This window comes from Gopherus flavomarginatus, chromosome 5, assembly GCF_025201925.1.
Source record: "Gopherus flavomarginatus isolate rGopFla2 chromosome 5, rGopFla2.mat.asm, whole genome shotgun sequence".
NCBI classification, from domain to species: Eukaryota; Metazoa; Chordata; order Testudines; family Testudinidae; genus Gopherus; species Gopherus flavomarginatus.
This window is the reverse complement of record NC_066621.1, coordinates 25909080-25935454: the sequence shown is the minus strand read 5'-3', so window position 1 is coordinate 25935454 and position 26375 is coordinate 25909080. Positions and strand designations below refer to the sequence as shown.

Here is a 26375-nt window from a genome sequence, read left to right as displayed (position 1 = left end):
CCGTCTGTCTCTCCCAGCCCAGGGCTGAGTAGACTTACCCAGATCCTGCAAGTGACGAATATAGTTTGGGTAAGTCCCAGGCGGATAGATGTGTTGTTGTTTTATCCCTTTGTCCTGCTGGCTATCGACCTTTGGATGAATAAATAATTCTTTGTTTTGAAGAAGCTGTATTTAAGTCACTTTAACTAGCTGCTGGACACAGGTTTTCAGAGGAGTTGTGCCTCCATGTTATCACGGTTGGTGACCAGAGAAGCTGCCGCCCAGAGAGGCAGTCTAGGAGTGGTTGGACTGCGTGGTTCCACTCAGAAAGGAGTGAAGGTAGAGAAACGTGTCAGAGAAACCAGAGGGATGCACTCGAAAGGGATTGAAAAGAGATCTAAACGCAGCTCACCCTGTCACCATGACAGCTGGCATTTCACAACTGAAGTCTTTTGGTTTTCGGGCATTCCCTTTCTCAATGCAAAATTGAATGTTTCTCTGGAAAGCGGGCAATTTTTGTGAAAAATTTCATTTTCTCTTGAAACATAGTTTTGATGGAAAATTTTCAACTGGCCCCAGTTGTGAGGCTGAAATCATTAATATTTGTACAGTGCTTGGAGATCTGTGGAGGTTTTCCAAACCTTTTCATCCCTTGGGATGTTGCTACCATGTCAGTTTCACATATTCCATTTTCCTGTCTTCTCTTTTCACCAACAAAAATCAACAAAAGATCCAACACTGTAGCCAGCAGCACCATGAGTTTAGTTCTGCCCTGCCCAGCAGGTAACAGGGGGATGATTGCACATGGTGATCAGTGGAAGAAAGGCACGTCCTAAAAAAAAAGTACCTTCCTAATCTCTGGGAGAGCAGTTCTGCTCCAGACAAGGGGCTATTCTTAGAACAAGGGTTTGTGTCTCTGCCAGCCTGGCTTCCGCTTGGCAGAGTTGCCATGTGCCATGGGGAGGGTTGGATATTTGGCAGGGCAACTGGTTGTAATATCACACTGATATCGAGGAACAGGCAGTCTATGGGCCTGATGTGCACTTGGTGTGACTTCTTGGAGACACACAAGTGTACATGAGCACAGAATCAGGTTGCCTAATGTGGCCACCAACAAGCAGCCCTCATTCCTTGGCTCTGGGCCTCCAGAGTTTCTGCCTCTAACATCATTATTGGCTCTGCCTCCCCACGTCTGGGTTCTGCTCTGTTTGTGCCCTGGAACGGCTGTGCACATGGAGGAGTCAGTCGTCACTCCAGAGCAGTATATGAGCCAATGGCAGGGTGCAGCTTTCCAGGACTGCATGCACCTCACCAGGACTGCTGGATTGTTTGCCCTTTACACAACATCATAATATGAAAGAACCACATGGTGAAGTGTGGTACAAATAACTGCATTTACTAACTATAGGCAACACGCCTAACTCCATATACACACCGCTGCTCCAGCAGGGCTCTGGGGGCTTCTGAAACACAGACAGTGAGCACCAGGAGAGGGCTCACAAACTACTGAAAGGGATTCTACCCAATCCTTATACACTACACAACTTTAGGCAAGTTGCCTCCCCAAGTCTGGGTTCTGCTCTGGGGGTGGGGAGGACATAACTGGCTGGGTTAGTCAGTCTGGGAGTTCAGCAGCCAGTGAGAACTACGGGGTCTGTTTGCGTCCGGCGGCCTGAGAAGCGAATCCCTTTCCCGTGTAGCATGTCTTGCAGCAGAGGAGCTGGCAATGCTGCTTTGGGGGCTGAGAGTAGGAAGTGAAGCTGGACAGATTCTCAGTAACAAAGGCCTATAATGCTAAATACCTAGTAATTTGGTATGGCTCGGCCGTTGGGAGCCCATCTTGGGACACACAAGCCCAAGGTGCTGAGTTAGGGTTATCACGTTTTTAATGGCCGGTAACTGGACACCAAAGATCCCACCCCCCGTCCCACCTCTTCCCTCGAGGCCCCGTCCCTGCTCTGCCTCTTCCCCCCAGACCAAAAAACAAGACCTCAGGGCTTGCCAAATGACATCCAGACACACAAGCCAAAACCTGGCCTGTCTGGGTGAATACCGTCCAGGTGGCAACCCTATGCTGAGTGTAGGTGTGGCCCACGGGAGTGTCACTAAAAGACTGATCTTTAGTTCCTGGTCCCAGTCACGTGACATTGGTCAGACTTACAAAAGTCACATAACTCCAGCGGCTACTGTTACATCCTCTCTTCTTTTTCCCCTTGAAAATCCAGTATCCAGTAACATGCAATGTCAGCCTGACATGACAACCATGAATTAGCAGAGCCAGGTAGTAACAAACCAACAGAGATCTGTGGGGCAGAGGCCAAAGGACAGCCTGACCCTTGTAAGAGGCGAGATGGTTATTCTCCCTCCTAGTGGAGATCAGTCAATAACCACTGTCCGGGACCCTCCACACCTTTCTGATCACACAGCCACTCCCGTTGGTAGTTCTGCTACCAACCCGTATCCATCCCCCGCAGCTTGTCTGCTGCTCCTGGCGTGTTTCCTTGCAAGTGACCGGACAGGCTTATGGTAATTCTGTCAGCGGCATGCCCAGTGTCCTTCAGGCAAACAGCCAGGGGTCTCCTTGCTTTAGTCAGGTTCCTCTGTCCTGCTGCAGGACTGGCCCTTGTGGGCGGCTCAGACCTACGGCCTCGGTGAGGACAGGATCTCAGCTGCCTGCCAGCTGGCTTCTGTTTGGCATCTAGCATTCCCTCCCACTTGCCATAGGGGGGTCTGTGTGGCATGCCTGCCACTTCTGTTCTAGTTCCCTGGTGCAGGGTTCCCCTGTAACTGCTTCCAGGTTAACCATCTTTAGCTTGATAAGTTAGCCGGCAAGTTAAAGTAGTATAGGCTGGATGAATGGACTGTAAGGTGGAAAGAAAGCTGGCTAGATCATCGGGCTCAACAGGTAGTGACCAATGGCTCCATGTCTAGCTGGCAGCCGGTATCAAGTGGAGTGCCCCAGGGGTCAGTCCTGGGGCTGGTTTTGTTCAATATCTTCATTAATGATCTGGAGGACAGCGTGGACTGCACCCTCAGCAAGTTTGCAGATGACACTAAACTGGGAGGAGTGGTAGATATGCTGGAGAGTAGGGATAGGATACACAGGGACTTAGACATATTAGAGGATTGGACCAAAAGAAACCTGATGAGGTTCAACAAGGACAAGTGCAGAGTCCTGCACTTAGGATGGAAGAATCCCATGTATCGCTACAGACTAGGGACTGAATGGCTAGGCAGCAGTTCTGCAGAAAAGGACCTAGGGGTTACAGTGGATGAGAAGCTAGATATGAGTCATAGAATATCAGGGTCGAAAGGGACCTCAGGAGGTCATCTAGTCCAACCCCCTGCTCAAAGCAGGACCAATCCCCAGACAGACTTTTACCTCAGTTCCCTAAGTGGCCCACTCAAGGATTGAACGCACAATCCCTAGGTTTAGCAGGCCAATGCTCAAACCAATGAGCTATCCCTCCCTCATTATTGCCAAGAAGGTTAACAGCATTTTGAGCTATATAAGTAGGGGCATTGCCAGCAGATCAAGGGACGTGATCATTCCCCTCTATTCGACATTGGTGAGGCCTCATCTGGAGTACTATGTCCAGTTTTGGGTCCCACACTACACACACTACAAGAATGATGTGGAAAAATTGGAAAGAGTCCAGCGGAGGGCAACAAAAATGATTAGGGGGCTGGAGCACATGATTTATGAGAGGCTGAGGGAACTGGGATTGTTTAGTCTGCAGCAGAGAAGGATGAGGGGGGATTTGATAGCTGCTTTCAACTACCTGAAAGGGGGTTCCAAAGAGGATGGATCTAGACTGTTCTCAGTGGTACCAGATGACAGAACAAGAAAAGACGGTTACTCACCTTTGTAACTATTGTTCTTCGAGATGTGTTGCTCACATCCATTCCAGTTAGGTGTGCGCGCCGCGCGTGCACGTTCGTCGGAAACTTTTTACCCTAGCAACTCCAGTGGGCCGGCAGGTCGCCCCGTGGAGTGGCGCCGCCATGGCGCCCAATATATATCCCTGCCGGCCCACCCGCTCCTCAGTTCCTTCTTGCCGGCTACTCCGACAGTGGGGAAGGAGGGCGGGTGTGGAATGGATGTGAGCAACACATCTCGAAGAACAACAGTTACAAAGGTGAGTAACCGTCTTTTCTTCTTCGAGTGATTGCTCACATCCATTCCAGTTAGGTGAATCCCAAGCCATACCTAGGCGGTGGGGTCGGAGCGAGAAGTCGCGGCATGGAGCACTGCAGATCCAAAGGCCGCATCCTCTCTTGACTGCTGGACCAGGGCGTAGTGGGAAGCAAAGGTGTGGACCGATGACCAGGTCGCTGCCCGACAGATTTCCTGGATGGGCACACGGGCGAGGAAAGCCAGCGACGACGCCTGCGCCCTGGTAGAATGCGCAGTCACACGGCCCGTAGGGACGTGGGCCAAGTCATAGCAGGTCCTGATACAGGACGTTACCCAAGAGGATAACCTCTGGGAGGAGATAGGAAGCCCTTTCATGCGATCCGCTACCGCCACGAAAAGCTGGGGGGATTTGCGGAAGGGCTTAGTCCTCTCCACGTAGAACGCGAGAGCCCTACGGACATCAAGCGAGTGGAGCTGCTGCTCCCTGCCTGAGGAGTGAGGTTTCGGGAAAAAAACCGGAAGGAATATCTCTTGGCTGATGTGGAAGGACGAGACTACCTTGGGAAGAAAGGCAGGGTGTGGTCTCAGCTGCACCTTATCTTTGTGGAAGACTGTATATGGGGGGTCTACCACAAGAGCCCGGAGTTCCGACACCCGTCTAGCTGAGGTGATAGCTACTAGAAAGGCAGTCTTCCAAGAGAGGTAAAGCAGGGAGCAAGTGGCTAACGGTTCAAAGGGGGGTCCCATGAGCCGGGACAACACCAGGTTAAGATCCCAGGTTGGAGCAGGGAGACGGACGTTAGGGTATAAACGTTCCAGCCCCTTAAGGAATCTAGACACCGTCGGGTGAGAAAAAACAGAGCGACCATCCGCACCCGGGTGAAAGGTGGAGATAGCTGCCAGGTGGACTCGCAACGACGATATGGCCAGACCTTGCTGTTTGAGGGACCAAACGTAGTCTAAGATGTCGGCCACCGAAACTTCCATAGGGCGGAGATTTCTCTCCACGCACCAACAGGAGAAACGCTTCCACTTGGCCGAATATGTCACTCTCGTGGAAGGCTTCCTGCTGCCCAAAAGCACCTCCCTCACCGGTGTGGAGCAGCGCAGCTCAGAACCGGTCAGCCACGCAGGAGCCACGCCGCTAGGTGCAGCGACTGCAGGTCCGGGTGACAGAGGGTCCCGTGCTCCTGGGTAATCAGGTCCGGGTGAAGGGGCAGGGGAACTGGGTCGGCTATGGTCAGGTCCAGCAGCATGGGGTACCAGTGTTGCCTGGGCCATGCCGGGGCTACCATGATCACGTGAGCCCTGTCCCTGCGCACCTTCAGAAGGACCCTGTGGACCAGAGGGAACGGGGGAAACGCATAGTACAAGTGGGTCGACCACTGAATAAGGAAGGCATCCGCTATCGACCTGGGCTCCCTGCCCTGAAAGGAGCAGAACGCTTGGCACTTCTTGTTACCCCTGGACGCGAAGAGGTCCACGCGGGGATAACCCCACCTCCGGAAGATGGAGAGGGCGACGTCCGGGCGAAGGGACCACTCGTGCGACAGGAAGGATCTGCTCAAGCGATCCGCCAGCGTGTTCCGTACTCCGGGGAGGAAGGAAGCTGTGAGGTGAATGGAGTGGGCTACACAAAAGTCCCAGAGTCGCATCGCCTCGTGACACAGGGGGGAGGATCTGGTGCCGCCTTGCTTGTTGATATAATACATGGTCGTCGTGTTGTCGGTGAACACTGCGACACAACGACCCTGAAGCTGATGGCAGAACGTTTGACAAGCAAGGCGGACCGCTCTCAACTCCCGCATGTTGATGTGCAACCCCACCTCCTCCTGGGACCACAGGCCCTGCGTTCTCAGGGTCCCTAGGTGGGCCCCCCAGCCTAGATCTGAGGCATCCGTTGTCAGGGACACCGAGGGCTGAGGTGGGTGGAAAGGGAGCCCCGCACATAGCACGGACTGGTCTAGCCACCAGCCGAGAGAATCTAACACCCTTTGGGGGATTGTGATCAGCATGTCTAGCGGCTGTCTTGCCGGCCGGTAATGATCGATGAGCCACAACTGGAGGGGCCTCATGCGGAGCCGAGCGTAACCGGTCACAAAGGTGCAAGCCGCCATGTGGCCTAACAGGGCTAGACATGTCCGCACTGATGTCAAGGGGGCCGCCCGCAGTCGTTGAACGATCGCCGACAAAGCCTGGAACCTCTGCAATGGCAGTAAGGCCCTGGCCACAGTGGCGTCCAGGACGGCCCCGATGAATTCCACCCTCTGCGTGGGAATCAGGGTGGACTTGTCCGTGTTTATCAAGAGGCCCAAAGTAGCGAACATGCCGGTGATCACGCGGACATGGCTGCAGACTTGTTGTTCCGACGTGCCCCGAATCAACCAATCGTCTAGATAAGGAAACACGTGGATACGATTGCGCCGAAGATGCGCCACAACAACTGCCATGCATTTTGTAAACACCCTCGGGGCCGTGGAAAGGCCAAATGGGAGGACTGTAAATTGGTAATGAAGGGGGCCCACCACGAAGCGAAGGAAACGTCTGTGGTGTGGCCAAATGGCAATGTGAAAATACGCGTCCTGCATGTCGAGGGCGGCGTACCAGTCTCCCGGATCCAGGGATGGGATAATGGTCCCCAGGGATACCATGCGGAACTTCAACTTCACCAGGTATTTGTTGAGCTCTCGCAGGTCGAGGATAGGCCTGAGGCCTCCCTTGGCCTTGGGGATCAGAAAGTAGCGGGAATAAAACCCCTTGCCTTTCTCGTTTTCCGGAACCGCCTCTATAGCTCCTTTGCTGAGAAGCGTCTGTACCTCCTGTCGAAGGAATTGCTCGTGAGAGGGGTCCCTGAAGAGGGACGAGGAAGGGGGGCGGGAAGGAGGAAATGATACAAACTGCAGGCGGTATCCCGTCTGCACCGTGCGTAAGACCCAGCGGTCCGATGTTATTTGGGTCCACGCCGGGAGGAAAAACGAAAGGCGGTTGGAAAACGAGGGGGAAGGATCCATGGGGGAAACTGTTACTGCGCCCTCGGGCGCACCTTCAAAATGAAGGCTTGGGTCCAGGCGGGGGCTTAGAGGAGCCTTGGTTCTGCCCCCCTTGGTTCCCCGAATGCCTGCGCCTTCCATTCCTGCCGCGGCGCCTGTTAAGGTCCTGCCGCTGGCGGAACTGGGAATACGGCCTGCGCTGCTGTTGTTGCTGTGGCCGGAAGGGTCTGCGTTGCGTTCCCGGTGTGTGCATCCCGAGGGACCACATAATGACCCGATTATCCTTCAGACTCTTGAGTCTGGGGTCTGTCTTTTCAGAAAACAGGCCCTGGCCTTCGAAAGGGAGGTCCTGGATGGTATGCTGGAGCTCCGGCGGAAGGCCAGAAACCTGCAGCCAGGAGATGCGACGCATCGTTACTCCCGACGCGAGGGTACGGGCAGCCGAGTCTGCAGCGTCCAAAGAAGCTTGCAAGGACGTGCGTGCAACCTTCTTGCCTTCATCTAAGATGGCTGCAAATTCCTGGCGAGCGTCTTGCGGCAGCAGCTCCTTGAATTTGTCTGCTGCCACCCAGGAGTTGAAGGCGTATCTGCTCAGCAGGGCTTGCTGGTTCGAAACCCTGAGCTGCAGCGCCCCAGCCGAGTATACTTTACGGCCGAGGAGGTCCATTCGCCTGGCCTCTCTGGATTTGGGGGCTGGAGCCTCCTGCCCATGACGCTCTTTGTCATTCACCGATTGAACCACCAGGGAACACGGTGTCGGGTGTACATGGAGGTACTCATAGCCTTTAGAAGGGGCCATGTACTTCCTCTCGATGCCCCTCGCTGTAGGGGGGATGGAGGCCGGAGACTGCCAGATGGTATTGGCGTTGGCCTGGATGGTTCTTATGAAGGGCAGGGCGACCCTGGTGGGAGCATCCGCTGAGAGGATGGTGACGATCGGATCCTCTATTTCCGAGACCTCCTCGGCTTGCAGACTCAGATTCTGAGCTACTCGCCTGAGGAGGTCTTGGTGCGCCCTGAGATCCAGCGGGGGGTGGGGCTGTTGGAGGAGGTACCAGCCACCGCTTCATCAGGGGAGGAGGATGAGGAGACCCCCGGCAAGAGAGTGTCTAATGGAGGGTCTCCCTCGGCCCTCGCCTCTGCCTCAGGAGCCAGAGCGGAGTCTTGCTGCTTGGACCCTTCCTCCCCATCCGGGGAGGGAGGGGGGCGAGACAATGAGGCTTCCGGCGCCCTGTGCTCCGCCGTCGCAGGCCTAGCAGGGAGCTGTTGGGGCCCCTGGGCTTGATGGTATGCCCAGGGTGTCCAGAACCCCCATTGCTGCGGGCCTTGGTCGTGTTGTGGCGGATCGTTAAATAGCGCCGCCTGCCGGTCGGTGCCCAGCGCATACCCGCTGTCCGTTTGGGAGGAGACCGACGGCTGTCTAGAAGGCCACGGCGGGGCTGACCCTGGTTGGTAAGGGTCTGCGCGGGTCGGCATGGACGAATGTCTCGGTGCCGGGGACCGGTGCCGGGAGTCATATCGGTGCCGGGATCGGGACCGGGACCGGGTTCTGTCTCGGTGCCGGGATCTGGACCGGGACCTGCCACCATCTCGGTGCCGGGAGGTCGACCGGGACCGGGACCTGCCACCAGCTCGGTGCCGGGAGGTCGACCGGTGCGGCGAGTAACGTCGGGACTGGCTCCTGGAGTCACGGTGCCGGTATCGGCGGCTGGAGTCCGACCGCGACCGTCTTGAGGCCGACCGGCGCCGCGAGTGCGACCGGTACCGCCAGGGAGAGCGGTGCCGGGACTGCGAGCGGCGATGGGATCTCGATCTGCCGTGACGCCGGGACCTGGACCGTGAGCGCGAGTCCCGAGACGGTGCCATCATCATGGGCTTGCCTCTGGACGCGACCCGCACCGGAGGTACCGGGGGTGGCAGCTGAGTGGGCTCAGTCAAGGCTATGAGGTCCCGAGCCGAGGCGAAGGTCTCCGGCGTGGATGGGACCAATATCTCAACCCCAGATCTCATGGGGGAGCTTGGCGGCACCGGACTCGACGGACCCGCCGGGCCCGGAGTCGACGGTGCCGGCGGCGCCGCGGCCGATGATGAGGCCGGGCGCTCCAGTCGGGTCTGCCTGGCCGGAGTAGCAGACTTCGACGGTCTCGGTTCTGTCCCCGGTGCCGGAGAAGGTCGGTGCCGGGGAGTCTTTTCGGTGCCGGTGCGATCCGGTGCAGGCGCCGAGATCACGGCCTGCGAAGCCGCCGGGTCAAGTGCCGCCTCCATAAGGAGAGTTCGGAGTCTTTGATCCCTCTCCTTCTTTGTTCTTGGCTTAAAAGCCTTGCAGATGCGGCACTTGTCCGATCTGTGCGATTCCCCCAGGCACTTCAGGCACGCGTCGTGGGGGTCGCTGGTGGGCATAGGCTTCTTGCAGGCCGCACACTGCTTGAAGCCCGGCGAACCAGGCATGAGCCCGGTGCCGGGTGCCGGGAAGGGCTAAGCCCCCGGCGAACAACTATTTACAACCTATTTAACTTAATTACTACTATCTACACTTAACAATCTAACTAACAACTATAACAGTACGAGAGATAATCGAGAGATAACAAGGAGAGCTAGGGACATGGAGGACAGCTATGCCACGCTCCACAGTTCCAACGACCGACACGGCGGTAAGAAGGAACTGAGGAGCGGGTGGGCCGGCAGGGATATATATTGGGCGCCATGGCGGCGCCACTCCAGGGGGCGACCTGCCGGCCCACTGGAGTTGCTAGGGTAAAAAGTTTCCGACGAACGTGCACGCGCAGCGCGCACACCTAACTGGAATGGATGTGAGCAATCACTCGAAGAAGAAGTAATGGTCTCAAGTTGCTGTGGGGGAGGTCTAGGTTGGATATTAGGAAAAACTTTTTCACTAGGAGGGTGGTGAAGCACTGGAATGGGTTACCTAGGGAGGTAGTGAAATCTGCTTCCTTAGAGGTATTTAAGGTTAGGCTTGACAAAGCCCTGGCTGGGATGATTTAGTTGTGGATTGGTCCTGCTTTGGGCAGGGGGTTGGGCTAGATGACCTCCTGAGGTCCCTTCCAACCCTGATATTCTATGATTCCAAGCTTGCTAGGTGATGGCACTACGAGCAGGGCTGGATTACCCAATAGGCAGACTAAGCATGTGCTTAGGGCACCAGCAAAGCAGCAGGCACCAAAAAAAAAGTTTTGTTTTTTTTTAAATTTGATATTTCAAAAAAAGCTTCAAAGTAGTCAATATGGGAAAAATCAGAACTTTGTTAGACTTCCTTACACTCCACTACACAATCTTCCTCCATTTTTTGATTCTCTTTTTATTACTTATCCCCACCTAAACCAGGGGGACGTCCTACTAATGCAGAGTGAAATAATGTGAGGAAATCAGAGACTGTAACTGATCATCCTACTCCTGGTGGTAAAACAGACGTTGTTCTAGAAGGTGTGGATGTGTCAGAGACTGAACCTGCTCATGCTGTAAATAATAGAAGAAAAGATCCTGGCATGTGGGTTGATTTCAGCACCGATGATGTAGTTGCTCGATAGGTCGTGGACCAAATAACTGTCAACACCACACTGGGCCATTTGAGAAATCATGTCGGACTTCTACCAATGGCAAACAAACAAGATATTGTCCACAAAAAATAATTTTCTGCATGAAAGCAAATGGTGAGAATACACTCAAGAATGGCTACTGTATTCACCATCAACAGGATCTGTGTACTGTTTTGTTTGCAAACTTTTTGCATATAAACCTTCAACATCCTGGTTTGCTGCAAATGGATTTAGTGACTGGCAGAATACTGTTTTAACTGAACAACATGAAAATAGCACTACTCACAGAGATTCAATGTTGACATTTAAATCGAAGACAGGGCTTTGGATTGACACAAAAATTGGAACAACAAATTAAAGGGGAGTGTGAATACTGGCAACGTCTTGCAGTGTGTTATAGCTTTATTCAAACATTGGCTGAACATGGTCTGCCTTTCTGGTGATCAAATGACACATTTAGATCATTGCAGAATGGAAATTTCTTGGGATTGTTCGAGCTTGTGGCTCATTTTGACCCATTTTTAGCAGGCCATATCTCAAAATACGGGAATGCTGGCAAAGGTAACCCATCATACTTATCCAAGACAATATGTGATGAACTCATTGGTCTAATGAGTGACAAAGTTCATTCAGCTATTGTGGATGAAATAAGTACTGCTGGGTACTTCAGTTTATCTGTCCACTCTACACCTGATCTTTCACATATTCATCAGCTGAGTATTGTACTAAGATATGTGTTTCCCGCAGATGGAAAACCAGCCGAACGATTTATAACATTCCTCAATTTGAAAAGCCACACTGGTGAAGAAGTGGAAAAATCAGGAACTGCACTATCTGTGCCAAGTTTGCAAAATAGATTTCTCGAAGTGCAGAGATCAATCTTCTCACAATGCTGCCAACATGTCAGGGCGTCATCAAGGAATGCAGAAGAAGCTTTTAGAACAGAACAAATATGCCATATTCATACCATGTGCTGCATACTCTCAATCTTGTTGGCTGCAATGCTGTTGATTGTTGTCCGGTGGCAGTAAGGTTTTTCTCAACAGTCCAGTTACTTTATACATTTTTCTCTGCCTCAACACACCGATGGGCTGTTCTTAAAACGTATTTGGGCAATGATCATGTGTTGAAATCTCTTTCTAATACTCGCTGGGAGGCACATGCAGTGGCAACAAGTGCAATTCTGGAGTCCTACTCAAAGATTGTGGATGCATTAGAAAGTATAGCTGAAGACCACTCACAAAAGGGAGAAACTATACAAGAGGCAGAAAACATTGCAAACAAGATGCAAGAATTAGAGTTTGTATTCATGTTGACCATGTGGAATGAAATTTTACAACACTTTTACCACACAAGTCAAGCTCTCCAAGAAAAAGAATTGGATTTGAAAACATGTGCAGACCTCTGTCAATCATTAGCAGACCACTCACACACCTTGAGGAATGATTTTACAGTATAGTATAGTTTTTATTTTGAATTACATGGGGGGGCGGGGCACCATAATCTTTTCAGTGCTTGGGGCCTCTAAAGGTCTTAATTCAGCCCTGACTACGAGTTTTGCCCTTCTGCCAGTTTGAGTCTCTGAGCTGTTGTGAGCTGTGCTGTGATATGCCAACAATGGAGCCCTGGAATCCACCACAGTTGTTTATAGCCAGTCCTTTGTCACTGAAGCAGCTCCTTTGCTAGCCCCATTGACCGTGCCTGGTAAGGGCTGGATGCGGTGTGCTAGAACTGGGGTATCAAAAAGAACTGCCCAAAGGAGCCGCTCCCCAAGGGGCAAAGAGTTCTGTGGCACCTTACAGACTAACAAACATATTGGAGCATGAGCTTTCGTGGGTGAATACCCACTTCGTCAGATGCATGTAATGGAAATTTCCAGAGGCAGGTATAAATATGCAAGCAAGAATCAGGCTAAGATCTAGGGTGATCTATTTGTGGTTACTAGCTCGCCTGGAATCCCACTGATGAGAAAAGTGAGATTTTAAATGTATTTATTGCTATTTGCTGTATCCTCCAACAGCCGAGTAAAAAACGTGGAGGAGCCCACCTGTAAGAGGTGCTCTTTCCTGTTTGATTCAGAAACACCTGTGCCAAACTGGGAACATGGGTCAGTTGAAACTCTTGTGATTTCAGTGGCTCTTCTGCATTCTGCTTCAGATTTTGCTCTTGGAGCAGCAGCAGGATTTCAACAGCTCTGACTTCTCGGCAGTACCTCTCCACGCTGCAGCCACCTCCTCTGTCCTCCACCAGCCTCCCATCCAGACTGAGGGATTTGGGCGGCATCGTTTGGTCCCATCTGCCAGAGGCTTACCCCCCTCTGACACCATGTCAGGATGGTGTGTGTAACTGTGCGGGACTCACACGGCAGCACCTCCTGCAGGTTGTCTCAGGGAATTAGCTTCCAGCCTCCAGAGCTCCCTATGTCAGCCGGTATTCCGCTGCCGCTTGGCCCCCATGTCCCTCCCTGGACTCCGGTGCCCCGTTATCTGGGGTGCTGCCCCCTGGCAGTACACCGCTCAGTCTCAGGGTCTCCCCTCCCCAGGGAACCTCCACCCACTATCCACTTCTCACCTCAGTCGTAGGCTACTGCCAGTCACCAATTAGCCCCTGCGCCCTAGGGCAGACTGCAGTGTCAGCCACTCATCATAGGCAAGGTTGGGTCTGGACCTGCTGCCTCTCTCTGCAACCCAGTGCCTCTATGGGGCCTTGGACAAGGCCCTGCAGTCTGGGGAGTTGCCAGCCTAGAGCTCCCCAGCCCCTCTGGCCTTCCCCCAGCCGACTCACTCTAGGCACCCTGAGTTTCCCAGCAGCCAGGCCCCTCTCTCTCTGAAGGCAGAGAGAGACTGTGTGGGCTTCTGGCTCACAGCCTCTTATAGGGACCAGCTGGGTCTGACTGGGGCGTGGCCCCAGTTGTTACTGCCTTCCGCAATCAGCCCAGGCTTTCCTTTCCAGCCTCAGCCCTCTCCCAGGGCTGGCTTTAACCCTTCCAGGGCTGGAGCGGGCCATCACCCCGCTACAGTGTGACACATGGGAGAGCTGGTACTGATTTCCTAGCCCCGGCTGCCTGGAGTGTGTCAGGGTTATTAAAGAACCTACATGGCAGGGGTCCAGCTCCATTGACTCCCATGGCTGCTGTTCCAATGAGTAGCTCCAGCTCCCACTGAACATAGTTTCAGGCCTCAGAAAATCAGGTTCTAGGTGTCTCACCTAGACACCCCAGAGCAGTGGATGCTTTCTCCCTGTCAGTACCCAGCCCAAGCCGGGGAAGCTAATGATCCAACCAGCAGACCAAATTCGGTGATGAATCCTCGTCCGTGCCGCCTGAGGCATGTTGCGCATACGCTAAGAAGTGGATGCTTTTGAAAAAATAGGTTTGAAGCTCACTGTGCCTCAGTTTATCTATCTTTTAAAATGAGCATAACAAAATGTGCCGTGGAGGGGTGGCATCAGACTGCTCAGAAGATGCTTTGAGCTGCGCAAATAAACAGAAACACAGAGCGACATTGTGCCACAGCAGAACATGTCCCAGGACTGAGTGTTTCCTGCTGCTCTCGCTAACATTTTGTTGATAAACATGATCCTGCAGTAAAGCCTCTGAAATCCCACAGAGAGAAATACTCAAGGGCCATCAGCTCAGACCAGGGAAGCAAGGTGCCATCAGATGCTGCTGCTGGAGAATGACATGGAGAGGGAGGAGAGCCACAGACAGAGAAGATTCTCCGCCAAAGGTTAGCTAATCCTCCAGTGAATTACACTGCAGCTGGGGCTGATTAAGAAGGATTCTGTTTCCACTAGATCAGTGAATAAAACCAGCCCTGTTCATACTCAGGAGCAGGGGAATTTTTGTCATTTGCTATCTGCTCGATTTATTATATTTGTGTTTATTGAGGGCAAGGCCCCATTGTGCTAGGTGCTGCACACACAGATGGTGAGGGACAGACCATGCCCTGTGGTATTTACAATCTACCTGGACCAGTGCTTCTCAAAGCCAGTCCACCGCTTGTTCAGGGAAAGCCCCCAGCGGGCTGGGCTGGTTTGTTTACCTGCTGCGTCTGCAGGTTCGGCCAACTGCGGTTCCCACTGGCCACGGTTCACCGCTCCAGGCCATTGAGGGCTGCAGGAAGGGCGGCCAGCACATGCCGCTTCCCACAGCCCCCATTGGCCTGGGATGGTGAACCGCGGCCAGTGGGAGCTGTGATTGGCCGAACCTGCGGATGTGGCAGGTAAGCAAAATGGCCCGGACCTCCAGGGGCTTTCCCCGAACAAGTGGCGGACTGGCTTTAAGAAGCACTGACCTAGACAAAGCAAACAATATTACGCACAACCGGGGAACTAAGGTGCAAAGAGAATTGGCCAAGGTTGCACAGTGAGCCAGTGGCAGAGAAAACAACTGACCCCCACCCCACCCTCAGGATGAGAGACCAGCTTCCCATTGCACAGCTAGAGGATCAGGCAGCTCACTCTTCGCAGAAATGGCTGCTCTTAGGCTAGCCCTGGAAATGTACAGGGGTGGAGGAGCAGAGCTTATAAGCAGAGGTAACTATTAGTGTGTTTGCACTGGAGAAGGCTGTAATTAACACTGGCTTTATCCCCCACACATAGAGAGCCATGCAGTGCATGCGGCATTATGTTTTATGAATATCCCAGGCTGAGTGCAGAGTGTGTCGTGTTGATTAATGGTACCTATTAGATTTCATTCTCTCCCTAATTGGCATTTTTGTGTACAGTGTGTCAGTATGAAGGTGCCCTCATTAGCCTGATTAGCACTCTTGTCAGTCACCTGTCACCCAGCCAGGCTCTCCTGCTCCCTGGAATGGCGACTGACTTTTCCCCAGGATTTAAATATAGAGGCGCTACAGGCTTTTCTGAATAAAGCAAAGAAGCCACCTCCAGGGCCTGTCCATTTGCATCCCTGCCACCCACTGCCTCATCAATCACTCTCTGAGCACAGTGCCTCTGCAGGAAGGCAGCTGTCTCCGGGGATGGCGGCCTCATCCCTCACTCTGCTACTACTGAGATCAGCTAAGGGCTGTCCAATCTAGAGCTGAACTGAACCTGCAGAGCTGGAGGATTTCAAACAGGGAGAGCCCCTTTGAAGTGCCTTGCTATGGTGACACAGTGAAGTGTCCCTTTAGATCTCAGAAGTCTTGTGTACTGGAGTTGGTGTGGGTAGGAAAGTCTTCTCTTCCCATAGTGTAGCACTCCGCTCTGGTAAAGTATGGAAGCGAGGAGAGATTAAAAAGACTGGGACTGTTCAGCTTGGAAAAGAGACGACGAAGGGAGGATATGATAGAGGTCTATAAAATCATGACTGGTGTGGAGAAAGTAAATGAGGAAGTGTTATTTACCACTTCGCATAACACAAGAACCAGGGGTCACCAAATGAAATTAATAGGCAGCAGATTTAAAGCAAACAAAAGTATTTCTTCACACAAAGCACAGTCAACCTGCAGAACTCCTCGCCAGAGGATGTTGTGAAGGCCAAGACTATAACTAGGTTAAAAAAGAACAAGATAAGTTCATGGAGGATAGGTCCAACAATGGCTATTAGCCAGGATGGGCAGGAATGGTGTCTGTAGCCTCTGTTTGCCAGAAGCTGGGAATGAGTGACAGGGGATGGATCACCTGATGGCCTGTTCTGTTCGTTCCTTCTTGGGCACCTGGCATTGGCCACTGTCGGCAGACAGGATACTGGGCTAGATGGACCCTTGGTCTGACCCAGTGTGGCCGTTCTTATGTTCTTATGGATCAGAGCCCCAGCACTGGAGTGACTTCAGACAAGACTGGACCGGACAGTACACCTCATCGGAACAATCCTGCACTGGCTGGATGGGGGCCTGTAGATGGACTCAAAGCCCTCTGTGCCTTTTTTTCATCTCCAACAGCTATGATTCCTGGCAGCCTCTAGGCCAGGGAGATCATGGCACCTGGCAGCAAACAGCCTGCTTATCTGTGAACACCCTTAAGGGGATCTGGGCTTGTTTGAAGCCGTGGAGCTACTGCAGCTGCCAACAAGACTAAAGAAAGAGGGTACAGAGCGGCCACTGACGTACAGCCAAAGGCGGAGAGGACCTCTGACCTGGCAGTCTCTGCGTGTTTGTGTTACCTTACATCAAAGGCCGACCCACAGCAGGGACCCCACATGGCACCTCCAGGGGGAGCAGCAGCTGTGAAGGGGGTTAGCTACAGAATCACCTTGGGGCGAGGAGACACTGTCCAGAGGCCCCTTTGAAACGACGTTTAGGAGGATCCAGGACACGCAGTCTTACTCCATCCCAACCCCATCGCCCCCCAGCCCAAAGCCAGCAGGGTGGGGGCAGGGGGGACAAGAAGCCCCTACCTGTCATAGTCTCCATTGCAGAGGGCTCGCACAGGGATGGAGAACGCCTGCCACACAGGGTTGAGCGTGTTCTTAACCACTTCCGTTTTGTGGCAGATGGTGAAGCTGCGGGATACGGAGGGGCATGTGGTTATCCAACCAAGCCATGGGCTAACTCTGAGAGCCCTGACGCCTTCCTAGGGATTGTGTTAGGGGCCTCTCTGGCTGTGTGGGGCCTTCAAACCCGGCCCCTTAGCCTTCATGCTGCTGCGGACACTCGCCTGGCCTTGTGAACCCTGCCACCGAAGCTTTAGTGGCTGGAAAATCCCCTCAGAGCCTGTGGCCTTGTCTGGGGCCTGACCCAAAGACTGAGAGCCTTCACATCACTCTAGTGGGCTTTGGAGCAAGTTCCTAGCCCTGCAGACGGATGTCCCGACATCGTCTCCATATGGGCAGCGGCAGGGTGAAACTCAATTCGCTCCTGCATCCATGGGCCTCGGCCCAGATACACAGAGAGGGTCTAGGGCTGAGAGGGGAGACCAGCCTGCAGGGGCCAGTCAGCCTTTGGCCTCTCAGGGCCTGATCCTGAGAGGAGCTGAGTGCTCATGATTCCCATGGAAGTCAGTGGGAGCTGAGGGTGCTGGGTGCCCCTCGCTGTCACATCTAGCCACTGCTCAGACTCCGTAACCTCTCACGCTCAGGCCCTGCCCCTCAGGGAGCACAGGGTCTCACCATGCTATGGACCAGGCCAGCTTACAGCACCCACCCTGGTATGAGCCTCCCAGATGTCTGCGTCCAGCAGGCCCAGGATAAATGGGACGTGTCTCCAAGGCCCCGTGCAATATGCCGATCAGCACAGTGAAGGGAGGCAGTTTACGGGGGAGACGGGGGGCTGCCTTTGATGCAAGCCTGCAGCATGTGCTCTGAATGGGAGCGCCAGCTCACCCCTGCCCTGTTTGTCTTTGATTTAGAGAGATCAATGGGATGAACGTCTCCGTTCTGCTTGGCACACGGCTCATTAAGCTTCTCATTCCCTGGAGGAATTACAGCCTCGTTTCTTCTCTCATCTGCCGGATTCGGGAGAACTCAGGAGGAATTTCATACAGCATCTTGTAATGTGCTGCGAGGGGAGGTTGGCTCCCCCTGCCCTGCTGCCTAGGGATGCACCAGCCCCCATGCCCAGCAGATCAGAGCTGTCACATGCACTTTGCATAGGTGTGAATGGTCGCAGGGGGCATGAGGAGGTTAATGCATGTTGCATCCCGCAGGTTTGTCTGGGCTAGGAACCAAGTGGTGTTTTACAAGGAAGGCACTACCACTGCTGAGCACCCTGGAGCCAGCCACGGTAGCAGGTTGTGGCGGACCCCAAGGATCCCTTCCCAGGTGTCTTGAGGTGCAGCAAGAATTCTGCCATTAACCCTTGGAACGCCGGCCTTTGCCAGACTGCCAGCCAAAGCAAGGCTGTCTGCGGGTGCTGTCTGTCCCTAACTCCTCACAGCTTTACGGTGTCATGCACATCACTGGGTGATGGCTCCTGGGTGCTGGCTCAGGCCTGAATCATGCACCCATTCCTTCACACTGATCAGTGCACCAGGGGCCAACCATAGCAGCGAAACTCTCCTCAGTCCTGTTTCCACCTGTGCTGCCCCTCAGGAGTGTGGCAGGCCCAGCTAGCCAGCGAGGGCCTCTCCCCCTCCCAGCCACCCACCCCTAGCTGAAGGATGCTGCTGTCTCTGCTCTTTGCCTGAACCAGGCAGAAGGCTGGAAGCAAGAGGGAGGAACTTTGAGGGGGCCAGCATGGCACCATGGCAGATAGGTATGGGACCCCACCCTAGGCCTGCTAGCCTGGGGAAGCGAGCGCTGGGCTGGCACTTACGTTCCATCCTCGTTGCTTCGGTAGAACACCATGAAGGGGTCGGACTTCCCGAAGAAATCCTTCTTGTCCAGCTTGTTGGCACAGAACTGCATTGTGGCCACGTCCTGGAGGGAGAAGCACATGCGCTGTGAGTGGCACTGGGGTCGGGGGACGCCACCAACCTAGTGGGCTCCAGAACAGCCCTGCACTCAGGGGGGTGGTCGAGGAGAGAGCTACAGCCCGACGGGTATGCTCTGCCCTGGGGCAGCCAGAGTGGCAAAGCGTGGGAGGGGTCAGGTCAGAACTGAGATGCGCTGGAGGAATTGGGAGGGGACTTAGGACTGGGTTAATAAGGGCTGCAGGTTAGGACTGAGGGACAGCGGCAGAGCTGGGGGAAGCCCAGGGCTGGGCGAGCAGGGGCTGGGGGTTGGGACTGAGAGGCAGCAGCAGAGCTGGGGGGCTGCAGGGCTAGAATAGCGGGAGCAGGGCGGCTCGGGCCTGAGGGGCAGCAGCAGAGTTGGGGAGGAGCCCAGGGCTGGGCTAGCAGGGGCTGGGGGTTGGGACTGAGTGGCACCGGCAGAGCTGGGGGGCTGCAGAGGGCTGGCATGGTGGGGTAGAGGTTGCGTGTTGATAAAGCAGCAGGACCGTGCAAGAGCAAGCCTCATAGCATTTAAGACCAGAAGGGTCCTAGACCATCTCCTGGCTGCCTGTGTAGCCCAGGCCCTGAATGGCACTCAGCTCCCCCTGCACTGAGCCCAAAGCCTGTCGTTAGATCAAAGCTTTGCCGTCCTCAGGAACCAAGGGGCCCTATGCCCCGTCAGTGGCAGCGAACTGATTTGCTGGAACATGCCCAGAGGGTCCCCGTTCTGCAGAGGAGGGCAAACTTCCTGAGGTCCCTGCCCATCTGAGCTGGGGGGAAGTTCTGTGCCGAGCCCACCCTCGCCAGCAGCCAGCAAGCTGGGGCTCCCCACTGCTCCACCAGGAGCAACAGAAAGGGGCTGCCGGGCAGGGGCAAGGCTGGTGACTTACATCCCAGTGCAGGAAGCCCAGGAACTGCCATGTAAAGCACCACAGCTGGGCCCTGCAGGCCTGGCCTGAGCACACGCTACGTGTTCGTGAGGAGACACCAGCGCAGACGTCAGCCTTGGGGGAGGCCCCCTTTCTGGTGGCTGGGGCAGCTCTCGTTAATACAGGGTCAGCTCCCTCTGTGCATCCCATCCTGCTTGGGACACACCATGCTGCATGGCAGCCCACAAGGACCAAGCCCCATGCAGCCAGAACGCCCTGAGGCAGCAGCCTAGGCAGCGCCAGCGAGCCGGCAGCCTGGGCTGCAAGGGAGATGGAGCCCAGAATCCAGCAGCATCTCTAGGCCTCAGTTGGTGGCAGTCTGGGAAGTTCCTGAGGGCTGCAGAGATGAAGGTGCGGAGGGGCTGGGCTCATACACCTGCTCCCTATCAGGAAGTGGGGGCAGGAGAAACCCTTAATTGTACATTTCCTGATTCTCCCACGGCTGAGCTTTGCTCAAGTCCATGTTCTGTGGGGGGATGACGTACCACCGAGCTGCCTGCGGGTTTTGCCACTGACTATGAGATGGGGGGGTTCGGTGCTGTTGCTGGCTGTAGCGAGGTTAAATGGTCCCTGGAACTGCCACTAGCAGCCTCTGGTTTCCACCAGCTTAGACTGGCCCACGTGGGTCTTTTATTAATAAGCACATGGCCTATTGTGATCACATGACGCAGCCCCTAGATGAGAGGTCTCCAAGTAGCACCCAGGAAAAGACAGTTACTCAACTTTGTAACTGTTGTTCTTCAAGATGTGTTGCTCATATCCATTCCAGTTAGGTGTGCGCGCGCTGCGTGCACGTTCGTTGGAAACTTTTTACCCTAGTAACACTCGGCGGGTCGGCTGGGCATTCCCTGGAGTGGCGCCACTATGACACCAGATATATACCCCAGCCGACCCGGCCACCCTTCAGTTCCTTCTTGCCGGCTACTTCGACAGTGGGGAAGGAGGGTGGGTTTGGAATGGATATGAGCAACACATCTTGAAGAACAACAGTTACAAAGGTGAGTAACCGTCTTTTCTTCTTCGAGTGATTGCTCATATCCATTCCAGTTAGGTGATTCCCAAGCCTTACCTAGGCAGAGGGGTCAGAGTGAGATGTGGCAGCATGCAGAACCGCTGCACCAAAGGCTGCATCATCTCTAGACTGTTGGACCAGCGCATAGTGCAAGGCAAAGGTGTGGACCGATGACCAGGTCCATATCTCCTGAATAGGCACATAGGCCAGGAAAGCGGCTGATGAAGCCTGAGCTCTGGTTGAATGCGCAGTGAGATGGCCCGAAGGGACATGAGCCAGGTCATAGCATGTGCGTATGCACGCCGTTACCCAAGAGGAGATCCTCTGGGAGGAGACCGGTAGACCTTTCATCCTCTCGGCGACTGCCACGAACAGCTGGGGGGATTTCCGGAAGGGCTTTGTCCGCTCGATATAAAAGGCTAGCGCCCTACGGACATCTAAGGGGTGTAACTGCTGCTCCCATCATGAAGAGTGAGGCTTTGGAAAGAAGACCGGGAGGAAGATGTCCTGGTTGGTATGGAAGGCCGACACTACCTTAGGGAGGAACGCAGGATGACGTCGCAGCTGTACCTTGTCCTTGCGAAAGACAGTATACGGCGGGTCTACCGTAAGCGCCCGAAGTTCTGAAACCCTTCTGGCCAATGTAATGGCCACTAAGAAGACTGTCTTCCACGACAGGTACAGGAGAGAGCAAGTCACCAATGGCTCAAACGGCGGAAGCATAAGTCTGCTTAGGACTAAGTTGAGGGCCCAAGTGGGGGCAAGGCGGCGTACTGGGGGGTACAGGTGCTCCAGGCCCTTAAGGAACCTGATGACTAAGGGGTGGGAAAACATGGAGTGGCCACTTTCTCCAGGATGGAATGTGGAGATAGCCGCCAAGTGCACCCTCAGAGAAGATATCGCCAGGCCCTGTTGCTTAAGTGACCAGAGATAGTCCAGAACTATGGGAATCGAGGCCTGAGAAGGAGTAACGTTCTACGTTGTACAGCAGGAGGAGAAACGTTTCCGCTTGGCCAGGTACGTGGACCGAGTGGAAGGCTTTCTGCTACTAAGGAGAATATGCTGTACCGGAGCAGAACAGCGCAACTCCGATGTGTTCAGCCATGTAGGAGCCACGCCGTGAGGTGAAAGGCCTGCAGGTCCGTGTGGCGAAGACCGCCGTGGTCCTGCGTTATGAGGTCTGGAAGGAGAGGCAGGGTAACTGGGCTGGCCATGGACAGGTCGAGCAGGGTGGTGTACCAGTGCTGTCTGGGCCACGCTGGCGCAATCAGAATTAGGTGCGCTCTGTCCCTGTGGAGTTTTATTAGGACCTTGTGAACCAGAGGGAATGGTGGGAAGGCATAGAGCAGGTGGTGCCTCCATGACATGAGGAATGCGTCCGTGATCGACCCTGGTGAAAGACCCTGGAAGGAGCAGAACGCTTGGCACTTCCTGTTCGTGCGCGAGGCGAACAGATCTATGCGGGGAAACCCCCACCTCTGGAAGATCGAATGAATAACATCTGGTCTTATCAACCATTCGTGGCAGAGGAAGGATCTGCTCAGCTGATCGGCCAGAGTGTTCCGAACCCCTGGAAGAAAGGACGCCACCAGGTCTATCGAGTAGGCTATGCAAAAGTCCCAGAGTCGAATGGTCTCTTGACACAGAGGAGAGGAGCGAGTCCCTCCCTGTTCATTGATATAATACATGGCCATTGTGTTGTCTGTAAACACTGAGACACAACGGCCGTGAAGATGTTGCTGGAACGCCTGACACGTGAGGCGGACTGCTCTCAGCTCCCGGATGTTTATGTGGAGCATCAGCTCGTGTGGTGTCCAAAGGCCCTGTGTATGAAGGTGACAGCGAGGGCTGTGGTGGATGGAATGGTAGCCCTGCACACACCAGGGAGGGAGTTAGCCACCAGTCGAGGGAGCGTAAGGCGCTCGGGGGAACCGTCACCAGAATGTCTATAGGGTCCCTGCCCGGACGGTAGACCAAATTGAGCCACGTCTGGAGGGGCCGCAGGCGGAGCCTGGCATATTTGGTCACAAAAGTACATGCCGCCATGTGGCCTAGTAGACCGAGACACGTGCGAGCTGAAGTGGTTGGGGAGGTCTGCAGGCCTTGAATGATAGTCACGATCGCCTATCGTGGCTGGAGGAGGTAGGCCCTGGCTCGAGTGGAGTCCAGGGTTGCCCCTATGAAGTCCAGCCTTTGTGTGGGGACCAGGGTGGACTTTTCTGCATTGAGGAGGAGCCCCAACTGGGAGAATAGGTCTGTGATTACACCCACGTGTTGTTGGACCTGAGTCTGGGAGGTTCCCTCGATGAGCCAGTTGTCCAGATACGGAAATACATGTATCTTCTGCCGGCGGAGGTAGGCGGCGACTATGGCCATGCACTTCGTAAACACCCTTGGGGCCGTGGAGAGGCCAAAGGGGAGGACAGTAAATTGGAAGTGCTGGTGATTGGCCACAAAGCGGAGATACCTCCTGTGCGGAGGGAAGATGGCGATGTGGAAGTATGCGTCCTTCATGTCGAGGGCAGCATACCAGTCTCCAGGATCCAAAGACGGGATAATAGTCCCCAGGGAGACCATGCGGAACTTCAACTTGACTAGAAACTTGTTGAGGCCTCGCAGATCTAGGATAGGCCTGAGGCCTCCCTTGGACTTGGGAATCAGAAAGTAGCGGAAGTAAAACCCCTTCCCCTTCTCATCTGATGATACCTCCTCTATCACTCCTGTGGCGAGGAGAGACTGCACCTCTTGTAAGAGGACTTGCTCATGAGAGGGGTCCCTGAAGAGGGACTGGGATGGGGGGTGGGAAGGCAGGGATGAAACAAATTGGAGGTGGTATCCTTGTTTCACCGTCCGTAGGACCAGATATCTGAGGTCAGTTGGGACCATGCCGGGAGGAAGTAGGAGAGGCAGTTGTAGAAGGGAGGAGAAGGATCCTGTCCTGAAACTGGTACGCCGTCCTCGTGCGTACCTTCAAAAGGTAGACTTAGGCCCCGGAGGTGCCTTTGTGGGGCTGTTGTTTTGACCCCCTTGGGGCCCGGACTGGCGTCTACGGCCACCCCGCCCACGCCTTCTACTGAAGTCTTGCCTGTGCTGGGGCACAAAGTATGGGCGGTGGGGTTGAGGCCAGAAGGGTCTACGTTGGGTCACGGGGATATGCATGCCCAATGAGCGCACGATGACCCTGTTGTCTTTTAAACTCTGCAACCTGGGGTCAGTCTTCTCAGAGAACAAACCCTTGCCATCAAAGGGTAAGTCCTGGATGGTGTATTGGAGCTCGGGTGGCAGGTTGGAGACCTGGAGCCAAGAGATACGCCTCATGGTGATACCTGAGGCTAGAGTTCTGGCTGCCAAGTCGGCCGCATTGAGAGAAGCTTGGAGGGAGGTTCTGGCCACCTTCTTTCCTTCTTCCAGGAATGCGGCAAATTCTTGGCACGAGTCTGGGGGTAGGAGTTCTGTGAACCTACCCACCTCCGCCCAGGTGCTGTAGCTGTAATGGCTCAGGAGAGCCTGCTGATTGGCCACCCGGAGCTGCAGGGCACCTGCCGAATACACCTTGTGGCCCAGTAGGTCCATCCGCCTAGCCTCCTTAGATTTGGGGGCTGGTGCCTGTTGGCCATGGCGTTCCCTTTCGTTGACCGACCGGACAACTAATGAGGAGGGAGGAGGGTAGACATACAGGTATTTGTACCCTCGAGAGGGTACCATGTATTTCCTCTCGACTCCCTTTGCCGTAGGGGGAATGGAGGCTGGGGACTGCCATAAGGTGTCGGCAGTGGCCTGGATGGTCTTAATAAAGGGCAGAGCCACCCTAGTGGGGGTATCCGCCGACAGGATGCTCACGACGGGATCCTCAACCTCCGGGACTTCCTCTACAGGGAGGTTAATGTTAAGCACCACCCTTCTAAGGAGGTCCTGATGAGCTCTGAGGTCTATAGGCGGGGGCCCTGATGACGAGGTCCCTGCCACCGCCTCATCCGGAGAAGAAGAGGATGACACTCCGGGGATGAGAGGGTCCTGAATGGCCTCTTGCTCATGGGTCAGTTCCAGCTCTAGCGGTACCGGGGAGCCTGGCAGATGGATCAGCTGCTCCTCTGTCCCAGCAGGAGGGGGACGGCTGATGGTGGCTTCAGGCGCCCGATGCTCTGAGGAAACGGGTCGGATCTGTGCCAAAGGACCACCCTGGGCCTGGTGGTACGCCCAGGGTGTCCAAAAGGACCACTGTTGAGGTCCCGCGTCCTGAGACCGGACGTCCTGGAAGACCCCGGTAGGCACCTCCGTATCACGGTCCTGGTCGTAGAAACTGTCCGCGTGGGAGGACACCGACATCTGCCTGGATGGCCATGGAGGAGCAGAGAAATCTTGGGCTGAGGTTCCGACGGACCTCGCTCCCCTCCTTAGCGGGGACCGGTATCAGTATTCGTTGCGGTACCGTGATCGAGATCGGGACCTGCGACCAGACCGGTGCCGAGAGGTCGACCGGGATCTCGAGTCCCTGCGACGTGAGCGGCTCCGGGAGGTATGGTGCCTGGGTCGATGCCAGGAGCTAGAGCGGTGCCTCGAATAGCAAGGTGGGGAGCGTGAGTCCGACTGGTGCCGCGAGTCTGACCGGTGCCGTGCAGAGGAACGGTGCCGGGACTGCGAGCGGCGTCGAGAGCGGGAGTGGCGTCTCAACCGGGAACGCCTGCAGGACTGCGATCTTGAGCGGTGCCGGTCTGCTGAGCCGACAGACGGTGGTCTGGTCAGGGTCGGCTTGCCCAGAGATTGGATTACCCGCACCGGCGGAGCCGGCGATAGGTGCAGCGCCGCATTCGTGAGGGCGATAGGTTTCTGGCCGCTGAAAAAGCCTCTGGCGTGGATGGCATGGTGAGCTCTACCGCGGTACGCACCGGGGAGCTATCAGGCGCTGGACTCGATGGCCCTCGCGGGACTGGAATTGACGGTACCGATGTCGTCGGTGCCGCGGCGGGTATCGGTGCCGGGTGGTCTGATGTAGGCGCACTCTCTGGCTGCGGCGTGGGCGTCGCCAAGGCAGCAGAGGTCTTAGCCTTTTTCGGCCTCAGGGAAAGAAAGCGACGTGGAGTCGACTTCGGTGCCGGTGGCGGCCGGTGCCGGGAGTCTTTAGGCGTACCGGTGTGATCAGGTGCCGTGGGAGTGCCTCTGCTCACCGACTGCCCGGTGTTTGGTGCCGAAGGTGGTGGTGTCAAGGCCGCTTCCACGAGGAGCTGTTTTAGTCTGATGTCCCGCTCCTTTTTAGTTCGCGGCTGGAAAGCCTTGCAAATCGAGCACTTAGCAGTTAAGTGCGATTCCCCGAGGCACTTTAAACAGGAGTTGTGCGGGTCTCTTGTTGGCATTGGCCTGTGACAGGCCGAGCACAGTTTGAAGCCCGGTGAGCCGGGCATGAGCTCCGGTACCGGGTGCGGGGAAGGGGCTACTCCCCGAACCCCGCTAACTAGTAACAAC

The 26375-nt window shown here is 54.9% G+C and overlaps 1 protein-coding gene across 5 annotated transcripts in view; it reads right to left on the bottom strand.

The window, feature by feature from the left end:
- LOC127052485 (copine-5) overlaps positions 1–26375 on the bottom strand; it is a 225393-nt gene that overhangs the window by 89149 nt on the left and 109869 nt on the right. For 3 of the 5 annotated variants that reach the window (XM_050956208.1, XM_050956209.1, XM_050956211.1), the window contains 2 exons: positions 18857–18960; positions 17002–17106 (listed from right to left, as the gene is read on the bottom strand). In XM_050956208.1, the coding sequence (XP_050812165.1) occupies positions 17002–17106; positions 18857–18960 (209 nt within the window). Of the gene's footprint in view, positions 1–11628; positions 11673–17001; positions 17107–18856; positions 18961–26375 lie in introns of those variants that run through there. The other 2 variants (XM_050956210.1, XM_050956212.1) reach the window with 2 other exon arrangements.